The sequence below is a fragment of the Argiope bruennichi genome, chromosome 11 (genome assembly GCF_947563725.1).
Source record: "Argiope bruennichi chromosome 11, qqArgBrue1.1, whole genome shotgun sequence".
Classification (NCBI taxonomy): domain Eukaryota; kingdom Metazoa; phylum Arthropoda; class Arachnida; order Araneae; family Araneidae; genus Argiope; species Argiope bruennichi.
Window position 1 is genome coordinate 77362421 of NC_079161.1, and position 12913 is coordinate 77375333.

A 12913-nucleotide genomic window follows, 5' to 3' on the forward strand; every position below is an offset into this window, starting at 1 on the left:
AATTAAAATCGGGGCTTTAAGAAGAATGGGGTAAAATCACTCCAGAAATCACAAAAAAAAAAAAAAAAAAAAAAAAAAAAAAAAAATGAGTCGAATCCATCCCAAGAAGATTAAATAATGTTTTAAAAGTAAAAGGAAATCCAACAAAATATTAAAACCTTTTAAAAAGTAAAATTTTTGAATAAATATTTGATGGAAAAGTAAGTGTCCCATCACTTATGTGAGCCCTTTTTTGCTCCGTTCTAGACAATTGTATTTTTATTAAATTAATATTTTAATATTTTGAAAAAATGTATGTTATGTAATAATTGTTATTAACTTTAAATATGAAACACACCCAAAAAAGTTTTGTACATGTTTATTTATTTATTTTATTACAGTTTCCTTTTGTAAAGCACAAGTGTCCCATCACTTTACACACATGTTACATAAATAATAAAAATGTAACATTTTTATGAATTTTTAAACATGGATGTGGAGAAAAACTGAGTGATAACGTAGTAAAATTTTCGCATAAAAGCAAAGCTGACTTGGTAAAATGTAGGAATCTGAAAAATTGTGGATATTCCCCAAACAAAATTGTAAATTAACAAAAATTGTAAAATTCCCCAAATCGATTTACAATACTCATTTTTAGAGGGACCGTATATTAAATTTATTCGTATTTAAAGATCTACTCTCCGTGAAATAGTTTCAAAGACCATTATAATATCGCAGTTGGCTAAATATTAAATTTATTTTCAAATCTGAGATTCTAAAATGAACTTTGATTTCTTTCTTAAAAAAAATAATCTTTTCCCAACTCAAACGATATAAAATTTGATTGCAGAGAAATTGAATGTTATAATGAACGATCAATTTTTACTCTTAACCAGCGTGCCGGATTGGTATGAGCGAGGATAGAACGTGGGACCTTGTGGTTCGCAGTCCAGTAACATGACCACGATACAAAAGCAATTGCTCATGTAGCGTAACTGTGAAGTGGCTCATAAGCTTTCTCCGCAGCAGCAATTACAGTTTGCAAATAAATGCAACCGAAATCTAATGAAACCTGCTCTCTTTCTTACCATTATGTAAGTTAACTAATACTAAAATAAGGAAATGAATTAGCTCTTGCTATTTATATATTCAATGGCTTAATCTCAGGTTGCCCACCCTGTTGCACAATATTATACAATATTGTGCAATATTATATTATATAATTTAATATTTAACAATGTTGCGAATATTGTTTAATATCATACAATAATGTACAATATATGTGTACTACTAGTGATGTTGAACATTCCATCATAACTTTAGTTAGATAAAGAACTCATGAAGAATAAACTCATTCATGACTATGAGTAGATAAAGGATATTTTCAGACTATTCGTAACACTAGAGCGTCCGGGACACTGTGATATAAAATATATAAAACTAGCTATTACCAGCGACTTCTTTCGCGTGGAAATTTTGATCTATATGTATGAGAACTGACCTAGGCATCTTGCGCCTCAATCAACACCAAAGCTCCGTTAATGATTAGGTCATTGTGAGTGCCCTCCAGCCTATGCACAATATCTTCTGATAAAGCGTCCTTGTATTTATCCCACAGCTGGAGGAGGTTTGATAATCCGGAAGTTCTCACTAAAATTGCAAACAGGTCATCGTGATGTGAGCAAAACGACAACGTCACCCATCACCGCCTGGTTGCTGCGATTTAACGCCTCTAATGCATGCTTGTACGACATTGTGCACTCGTCCCATACTATTAACTTGCACTGCTGCAAAAGGACTCCCCGGCCGCTGTTTTTGGTGATGTTGCATGTTGGGGTATCTTTGCTTGCAAGATTAGGCGGCAGTTTGAAAACGTAATGTTCACTCTGGCCACTGTTAAGCTAAGTTGCAGCAATGCCTGAGGAAGCTACAGCCAGAGCTATATTACGGTCCTTGCTGAGTTGGGCTAGCAGAAAATTCAAATCAAGTCCGTGTTTGTTTGTTTTTTAAATCAAGTCGATTTTATTTATCGATTGAGATAGTTACAACAGTATAACGCACATTAATTTTAAACTTTTAATTAAAAGGAAAATACAGTTGTCAACAATAAGAACAAATTGCGCATGCGTGAATTTTCAACTCCAATTGGAGTAACGCAAATGCGTGAATTTTCTACGCCAGTTGCGGTAACGCAATGCAGATTAGAAATTTTTAATTTCCTTTATTCTGTTTTATTTTAATTTAAAAGTACTTCAGAATGAATCCGAAAGAACGATTCATTAACAATGTTTAATTTTAAATGCATCGGACACTAAGAAATAAGCAGAATCGTTTGAAATAATCGGTCGAAAAAATTTTAGGTTGAAACATACAGACGCTTTCAGGAGACTTCATTTTATACTATGTATAGACAATTGCAATAACTAAATAAATGCGGGACTACTGTTCAGTAGGGTTTAGTTGTAACCTCTAACCTCTTTAGCGTGGGAAAATAAAAGACTGAAGCCTTACTCATTTGGCGGTGGGGAAATGAAAAGATACTTGGCAGGAAAGTTAATTTTAAATTAATAAAAAATTAGCCGCAATAAATAGTAGGCTATGTCCCATTCCAGACTATAATCTATTTCTGTGCTACATTTCATACAATTCCGTTCAGCCGTTCTGACGTGATTGACTAACAAACATAGGTAAACAAAGAAATGAATCTCCTCTGCATATAACAGCTCTTGCTATTTGCACATGCGCAGTTTGAGATTTTCGCGCATGCGCGAAATAATTAAAATCGCAATTATAAAACTTTTTTTTTATTTTGATATGACTTTAAACTAAATTAACTAAACCTTCTAATACTAAAGTACTAAAACCTTCCCCAATAAATGCTCTATAAAATGGCATAAATATCTCTAATATCCGTTAACTATTTCTCGAATTTTTAAATTCAAACATACAGACGCTTTCAGGAGATTTCATTTTATAACTATGTATAGACATTTGTAATAACTAAATAAATGTAGGACTACTGTTCAGTACGGTTTAGTTGTAAGATTTTTTAACTTTATTTCATGTAATTGTCATATTTCATAACCCTTTACATCATAAAAAAACTGTAACAAAACAAATTATTCACTTTCATACAATCTTATGTCTTCATCGGAATCTAAATTAGAACGAGACAGCTCATCACCAGCCAATTTATTCTCAAAAAATTAGCAAATTAGCAATTTCATCAGGACAGAGACCTTCTCTATGAGCCATCGTTTCAGGATATTCGCTCTGCACAAGGTTTGAAAATCGAATGAATTTTTATGAGCAAATAAGCAAATGCTGTGTAACGAAGCACTTAAGACATACAATTTTGGAATAATTGATTCATTTCCACTGTGAACCCAATAACACTGCATTCAAGGTCAACCAAATGTACGATAGTACTTTGGGGAGTTTGTTTTACTAAGTGAGCTATCATTTTTTGAGCGACAGCTATTTATAATGATAAATTACCTTGGTGTCGAAATGACACCAGCGGACGTTCTAGGTATATTTAGTTGAAAAATCTCACTTAATTAACATAGAACCACAAAACTTTTTCTGTGTAATCACCATGGAAAATGATTAAAAGTCACGAAAAATTTTCAAATTCCCTGCTAAAATGCGGAAAGGAGAACCAACTAAACAGGCTCCTGTGTCCAGTCGACACCGATGGATGTTCTAGTGTTAAGATGGTTACTAAGTTTTATAAAAGATTGTCCTCTTTGTAGATGTGTTGTGTAAAAACACAATTTTGAACCTCTTCTTCTAAAAATCACTATATAATAATGTGCCGGACTCGATTCGTTTTTATTAGTTCGCCTTGATGCATCAGTCATTACATAACAGAAAGAATGCCCATCACTCTGCCATTCTTATGCAACCCTTTATAGTACTATTTTTCTTAATTTCTTTTAAATGTTTATTCTGAATACTGTTTCATCACTATATATATTACCCTCATGTACTTTGATAATCAAAAATCGGAATTTTTTAACGCTAATTAGTAAATTTGGTTGACAGGAGATTTAGCTCCGGTAGGCGATGACACTGTGGTGAATAGCATAAAAGCCAGTTAACAAATCTTCTACCTGAACGATCGTTTTGGTATAATGGTTGAGTTACTGGACTGCTAACCACAAGGTCCCAGGTTCTATCCTAGCGCATCATCATACCGCTTCAACACGATGGGAATAGGACCGTACGGCCAGTATATTACCATGATCTTCTTCGTACAAAATGGTGTCAGTCTGGTCTTATTACCAGGTAGTCCGAAGCAGAAATAGGCTGGAACACACTGAAAGAAGGTGAAAGTCTGGGTTGTTCACCTTGATGCATTAGTCATTAACAGAAAGAATGCCTATCACTCTGTCATTCCTATGCAACTCTTTATGGTAGTATTTTTAAACATTTCTATTAAATGTTTGAAGGGAGAATTCTTTCAGCTAATAGGAAGCAGTGCTTCAGAGAAGTAGATGAGAAAGTGACTTCTGGGCCAGTTTATGGATGATGACAGTGGATTCTGGGCTACTGAAGAGGAATCAATTATTAGTGGAGAAAAACATATGGGCTGGTGTTAAGAATTGCGACTTGGCTTAACCCATGAGCGCGTTGAGGATTGTGAGTTCTTTTTCTTCTTTATTTTTTATTTGCTTGGCTATTATTTCAGCTTTTATAAGATTAGGAAAATCCTTTAATATATTCTTTAGTTCTTAGAGTGCTTCGTTTCTTTAAGTGTAGAAATATCGCCTAAATTTGAAATGTGTGGCTGGAAAGATCGCTGACGCATAATTTCCGTCCCAACTTATTAGATAGGCCGGAAATTCTTCCTCTTTCTCCGACATTGATTCCCGCATCATTAAAAGTTTTTTGGTTCGGGTCCCCCTTCCCTTCTTTCCCACGTGTATGTGAGTGCCGTGTAATTTTTGACTGTATTGTTTTATTTTAATTCAAAACTGCCTGTTGATTGCTTCTATGGTTAGTTCAAGTTACGAAAATATTTTTTATAAAATCATTAAATGTGATCAAGAAACCTCCAATTTCAAAATGTTATCAAAAAATTCAATATCAAATTTTTAAAAAAATGTTTTAAATTTGATATAAATAATAAAAAAGTATTATTTTGTTAAAAAAAATCAATTAAGAACAGAAATTTTCCATTTATTCATTATAATTTAATCTTTAGGCACCTTACAGTAAATAAAAATTATTCCAAAGAATCTTATTATAAATTAGAACCTTTTTCCCACAATATTACAAGTCATTCTAAGTTTTTTGCGCCTTTTAAGTTGGCGAATAATCTGAGTTCACCTTATTGTTAAATGTAAACATAATATCTTTTCTTCTTTCCTCTCTCCCCTATTTTGACAAAATAAACGCGGTCTAGCGCATGCGCAAAAGACCGGAGATTTTTTCGAATCTATGAATGAACATTATCTATATTTGTTTACTTGGTTTGGAGATATATGCATTTAAAATTTATATAAAGTTTATTTTATGTATGAATAAATTTATTGTCAATGTATGAATAAAATTTCACGTTTTTTAGATGGATATTTCTGTAAAATGAAAATAAAAAAGTTTAGATTTTTTTTTTTTTAGTAAACTGTTTTCGGAAAGATTTCAATTGTTTCAAATCGTTAAATTTTAACTGTGATGTATTTTATCATAGTATTCATTATTAAATTTTATCAGCATTTTTGATAACATTTAAAATCAATTTGTTTGTTCTGTAAACTTACTCTTTTTTTTTTTTAACAAGGAAAAGAAAAAGTTTTATCTTTCATTATCGTCTGCTGCTGATAATGAAAAAAGAAAATCGAAAATTATTGCAAGGACAGAAACAAAAAAAGCGGTGTTACCTTTCATCTGGAATTTCGAGATAATAAGGTCAAGATTATTTTCACCAGAATCATAACGCCATTGTTGTGATCGCGACGAGCTGTGAAGAAAGATATATCGAATAGAAAATTTGTCAAACGCATTGTTTCAGCATGGCCAGAGTGAGATTTCCTGGACAAAAAGTAAGTTTTTGGCACTAATATTTTTATGAAATCTAATAAATAAATAAAGAATAATTTTTATAACATTTCACATTTCTTCAATTTTAAAGAAAAAATTATTTACGTATAGATAAATTTTTGTTTTAAATAACATATTAAATAATCATAAAGAATAAAAATTAGTATCAAATACATTTACACCCTAAAAAATTTAAATAACCTTGAACAATTTCTGTTATTAATTTTAAAGAAAATGTAAAATGATATGTAATATGAATCAGTCTAAAAGTTAAACTTAAATACATTATATATTATTGAATATATAATAAAAACAATTTTCAACAGCAATTTTGATTCGTGTATAATGAGTAGATTTTCTTTATTTTAATTATTTTTGACTTTTGGGTCCTTAATTTATATTTTAAATACAAATATTAATGAATATTGAAATTAGTTTTTTTATATAAATTCCTTCCTAGATGGCACCATTAGTTTGAAATCAGAATTAATTAGAAAGCTGGCATGTGGTTATTACATAATTATCAGAGAATCGAATGTGCATTTTGAACGCCTTTTTTCCGACAATTTCGAATACAGAACTAAAACTGTAGACACAAAAACAGATACCTGATTTCTTATATTTAAGTCATCGCGATTTTTAGTTATATGTACGCAAAAGTATTAAACGTCAGATGGTCAACCGTTTGACAGAACTGATTCATAATTGGATAAAAATCTATATTTTATATCCTAAACCTTATGTACCAATTTTATCTTTCAAGCTCTTTACATTTTGTGGTCATCGAATTCACTTTTATTCGGATAGTCGGACAAACTTCCGCTGACTGAAGTTTGTTCAAAACTTGAGAGAAATCTACACAGTGTAAAATTTCATCCGTTTAGTTTGTTGCGACATAAATCGTAAATATTTTATTTAAAAGGAGCTAACGATTATTTTAATAATTATAAGTTTTATTTTGTAAATAGTTGTGAAATGCAGATTGGCAACAGTGATATTTTTGGAACTTTTAATTTGTTGTATTAAAAACGATGCTAGAATTTTGAATGAAAATAAGTTGATGTAAATTTGATAATATTATCTATAATGTAATAAGATTTAGTTTTATAGTAAGTTTGTCTGCATTTTATTTTTGTTGACGCATGTACACAACAAGTTCAAAACGTTTTTGAGCTATCGCTTCAGACTGAGAGTCATAGTTCCAAAATCAAGTTATTCAATGAGGTTTGAAACGTGGAGATTCATAAAATCTCGAATACGAATATTTTGATGATTGTAATAGTTCCTCTTTATATACTTCACGTGCAAGAAAGTAAAAAACGAAGAAGATATGTTTTCCTCTAGAATTTATCTTATATTTTCACAATATGGTCAGTTTTGAGATAAACTTTATCATAATGAAGAAAACACGGTATATAGTTTGAACCGATTGATTTGAATGATTACTTCCAAAATATAATGCATATCTACAATTTTGGTGGCAGAACCACAGGCAGAAATTTCTACTTCTTTTCATTTTTGAGTAATAAAGTATATAAGAACTCATAACATCACTGACAATTAAGTTTCAGCAATTTAACGTTAAACTGTAAATCAAATTTCATTTGTTTAGCTAATTTATTTTCGAAATATAAATAGCTCACAGATATTCATAGTAAAGAAAGTATTATTTTTGGAAAGGTATGAAAATTCATCAAAATCTCATAATCCAGTTCTTTAACATTACACTGTATTCTCTTTCTGTGCTAAATCTGAGTTTTAAAAAAAACGCTTAAATAGTATGAGTAATTTATTTCGCACAATTTTGCTGAATTATTCTATCTTTATGAAATTTCTTAAATCAAAAATAATGTTTTAAGATACAAATGAGTTTACATTTTTTAGCTTCCGAGTTTGAAAATCCACAGAGCTTATCAGTTTTAAAGTTATTTTTCAATGTTCGCATCATTTTATCGATACAATCCTTCTTATTTTTCATTCGTTTTTTTTTCTTCTTGTTTTTGGTTATCTTACTTTTTTGATAACACAAACAAGTCATTTATTGTAATGTTTATCATCTTGAAATTCGAACAGTCAAAAATGTCATTTTAACATTTCGTAATATTGAGTTCTGCTCTGGAGGTGGAAAAAAATTTAAAATTTATTTGACTTTCTAGTTTGAAAGATCGCAGCATGATCATGTTTCAGAATTTATTCGTTTGTCTCCAATTCGTTTTTTAAATTCAATTGTAATTCTATAAAAGTGATACTTTGTGCACAAAAATTGTGTTTGATATCGCGGGTAATTATAAATCCAGTAATGAGAAAAAAAAACAATTAAAAGTACGTACTTCAAAATATTGAAAAATAAGAATTTTTTAAATTTATAAATACATTCTAAAAGATTATAAATTATTATAAATATGATTTATAAGTTATTTTATATAAATTATATATTCTAAAATCTATCAATATTAGTCCCGCTAAAAAAATCCTGAAAAATCCTGCAGCTAAAATAATATGCAAAGAAATAGGTCACGTTGCCATCCAAATCTGATAATCTTGCACGAAAATAGATTTTGTGTAATTTCAGATTATATTTAATGACTGTTTTATTAAGTAAAAAATGTTAATATTTAAATATTTTTTAAACATTTTAAAATTATACAGAAATGTGATGTAATGCTCCTGAGGAAAAACGTTAACATTTTCATTAATGTTTGATGAAAATTCTAAAAATCCTTTCTTCATATACGATTCCACATATAACAATGTACCAAATTCGATAGTTTTGGTCAACGAATTCCACAGAAGAGCATTCAGAACGAATTTTTCTCTTCGAATTTCAAAATTTACAAAAATTTCCGATACGGAAAAAGTTGATTAAAAAAATACCTTATAAAAAATATTATGATATCAAAATGCATTATTTTTTTAACTGATTTTTATGTATCTAATAAAAATAAAACAATCAATAATGCTCTCAGACTTTCTTTGTATGCTTACATAAAATATTGCAATGTTTAATATTTGTTTTCTGTAAAGCCATCGATATCTTGAATTTTGTTGTTAAGAACACATACCATATTTTTTTTTTCATTTCTTTTTCTTCTTTTTTTTCCCCCATAATGTATCATGTTTTTGGATTTTCGTATTCTTGCACACGAAAAATACACAGAAAAATCTGTCTTATTCAATCAAAAAAAAAAAAAAAAACTTCTAAGTTACTATTTTCAAATTCCAGTAAAAGTTAGACAAAAACCAACAAGAATGGTCTTCCCAAAACATTCTCGCTTACCCCCCAATTAATCCCCCCCCTCCTCCCGTATGTTACAGTATATTGATGTCCGAAACGAAGAGCTTCAACAAAATCTCGAATTTGAATTATTTGACGATAGCAAAACGTTATCTATATTTCGTATACGGTAAAGTAAAAAGGAAATATTTTGAATTGAAGCTACCATACATAATAATTATGCCTCTACTGAACAATTCACAATTTATTGAAAAATAAATTATATCATACAAATATTATAAATATATATATATAAATCTAGATTTATACTTTTTGAAAAGTTTTGAAATTTTTAACACATGCCAAAAGTTTGTATTTATCCGCAAGAACTGAAAGTTTATATCCGCATGTTAAACATTATTTAAAGAAATTAGCCCTCATCTGCAAATATTGCTCTTTCAATTAAATGCGAACAATCACTTTCTATGGTAGAAAGTACGAATTTATCACTTTATTTTTCATTTATATTGAAGGAAAAAAAATCGTTTGCTTTTCTCATTTAATGCTAAACTAAGATCTTATTATTGCGCATTTAAATATTTGAATTATAATTATTAATTGGAGTAAACGTAAATTTATCATCTGTTATTCAGAAAAATATTCTTTTACATTATTGTATTTATTATTAACTACATACCATTAGCAAACTTAAGATTTAACCGCACAGTCAATAAACTAATATATCTTTGATGATTTTTTTCGGTGATTAATTGTTATCAGTCGTTAATAAAACTACCATACTTTGATTAAAGTCATAATGATTGTCTTCTATTATTACAATATTTTTAATACAGTATACTCTTAGTAATGCAGCCAACATCAAATCAAAAGACCATCAAATTAACAAAAGCTCCCGAGTAATAGTTCATTTTAAAAATAAAATACAGAGAGAACTGAAAAACACACAGCTTATGGAAATTTTTAAACTGATCGTTTTCACATAATGTTGTCATTAAATCTTTCTCTTTATTTTTATTTCCTTAGATTTATTCAAGCTTTTAATCTTTATTCCATGTGCATTTAAACAATTTCAAACTACAAAATTGAATGAAAAGTAAAAATTTTATCTCATTTTTTTTCAAAACTACCAACATAAATTGTTGGTGTTAAAAACAGTCAAACTTAAGGCTTGAAAATTACTTTTTAGCCCATAACATCTAAAATATTGGAATTAATGAAAAACTATAAATACAAAAGATGTTCGTCTTAATGAGGCGCCAATCTGCCTAATTGGTTTTATTTTTCTATCTTCAATATTCAGGAAGTTATGGCGAAATGAAATTTTCAACTTCCCCACCATTCCACCCCCTTTCAGCTAGATGACTCATATGGTTTTGGTTTTTAATAACCATGTTTGGAGAAGATCTGCAGAAATACAGAATACCAAAGTCGAGTCATGAGAATCACTGCAATAGGTAGTGTTCCTTTAAAAATCAAACTAATAGACGCCGCCTACCATACTGTCACTCAGATCATGTCAAATATGTATGCTTAGCACTATGTGTCTGTAGTTAGAAATACGACTCTAAATAGATGGCGCTGCTCTATGAAATCATATATCAAGCTAAAGAATATTGTGATTTTTAGTATTTTTTAATAGTATTTTTACGAAATTTCCGGGTGCGTTTGGCTAGTAGAAGTTATATGGTGTGGAGAACGCTCAATCAGCAGGTGGCAGTAGAAAAAAAACAACGACGTTTTTTTACACGAAGACACACAGGACAGCACAAAGACGACAACTATATACAGTACAGAGAAGACAATTATCTTCAGCCGAGCCGTGCACACAACAAAACTCTACTGCAGACAGTAGCGCACAGCTTAGTTCAGCACTAGCTTGACTACGTCGCTGCTCCGCTAATCTCTGGAAGACTCGTTTTTTATCGTCGATTCTGCCTACTACTCCGGCAGCTGCAGACTGCCTCCTTTTATAGGTCTCAGGAGGCGGGGCTAGAAGCCTCTCAACCAATCAGGAACTTTCGAGGCTTATTTCGGTTCCTAATGGACGGATAGGGAAAATTCTCGATGTTTCAGGTATAATCTATTTTGGCGCCAAAGTCGCCAAATTCGTCGCCAAGCTCTGGGATTTAAGACGCGATACCCGGACTCCTTCCAATACAGATGACTGTAAAACAGTCTTTCTGATGATGGAACCAACTATCCTGGGAAGCAGCATCACAGATTCGTAACAGTATGAACTACAATTCAGAGAGTTTGGAAATTGGCACATATATTGCAGTAAACTATAGGACATTTTGACTGAATTTTACTCTTCAACTTTAATAATGTTACTGAAATAATTTTGCTGAATTCTATTCTGCTGGTAATCTTAAATTAATATCTATCTTCTTATAATGTTACATTAGCCAGCTCACGTATACATAAATAGACAAATTATCAGACAGTTAATTTATTAACAAATAGAGTCTTAAATTTCGTACACTATTGCAATTTACATATTTTGTCTTATCTGGATCTTGAGTTATCATTTTCATTGATGGAGAAAAACAATTTTTCCTGATTTTTTTTTTAGTTTGAAATTTAATAGAAAATTGAATTTAGGGTGCAAATATCGTATACCACATTACATACTATCGAATATATACAGTTTTTATCCATTGAGCTTACAAATAAAACAATATAATTCTAAAAAGGATTTTTCTTTCGTTCTAATTTTCGTATAGTGTATAGTATTATCTGATAGTGAATTTGAGAGGCGATGCCTGCTACAGAAGAACACAAATAATAAATTTTAAAATGTATTTATTTAGTACCCTAACAAAAAACTGTTTTTAAAATCTTTTAGATTGCATTTATTTTAATTTATTCTTTTCCGAATGAATTATAAAGCTAGTGGCACCTTTATAAGTCCACAATCTTTTAAAGACTTCACCTCCCTCAAAGCTGATTTTGAATGGCAAGAAAGTTTTGATTCTGCACATTTTTAATCTCTAAGAAGAACCATCCGAACCCTTAAAAGTTATAGGAATGGTAAACTTTTAATCCCTTGTGGATTTTAACAAAAGAAAAAAGAAATATATGCTCATAAAAATAATAATACGATAATCGAATCAAGTCATCGTTTTCCCAAAATAGAGAAAAAAGTAAGTTCTCGTTCAGCTAGAGTTGGAGATTCAAGCTGTTATTCTTGCTACACAAAGCAAAAATAAAACAAAACAAACATTTTTGACCTCAGTACAGTTATTTTGCTTCTAAACGATGTAGTACAAGAGCCCTTTTCTGGATCTAGAGCGTGAAAATGTTGCATCGATATGACAGCAGACAACTGATATGAAAGTTGATAAATTATTCAGTTATCGCCAAAATAATATAAACAAAATCAATAATCATTGGATCGCAGGCTTTGGAAAAAACTTGTTATATTACTGCGAATTCTTCTTTAACTACAATGAATTGATTAACGAATTTACTTGATTAAAATTTTACTAATTAATATTATTTTTAATTAAATAAGATTTACTTAAATTTGAAAACGAAACTAAATGGAAAGATATTATTGAAAAATGAAAAAAAAAAAAAAAAAACTCAGTGCAATAAAAAGATTATATTTCTTTACAAAATAATCCAGATACCTTCGAATGAAGGAAAAGTTTT

General features: G+C 30.0%; 1 protein-coding gene across 1 annotated transcript in view; it reads left to right on the top strand.

Moving 5' to 3' along the window:
- The first annotated feature begins 5882 nt into the window (after nucleotides 1-5882).
- Nucleotides 5883-12913, top strand: part of LOC129957645 (maltase-glucoamylase-like) — an 84361-nt gene continuing 77330 nt past the window's right edge. The window contains exon 1 of the mRNA XM_056070081.1: nucleotides 5883-6026. Within this exon, the coding sequence (XP_055926056.1) occupies nucleotides 5997-6026 (30 nt within the window). The 5' untranslated portion in view covers nucleotides 5883-5996. The remainder of the gene's footprint in view (nucleotides 6027-12913) is intronic.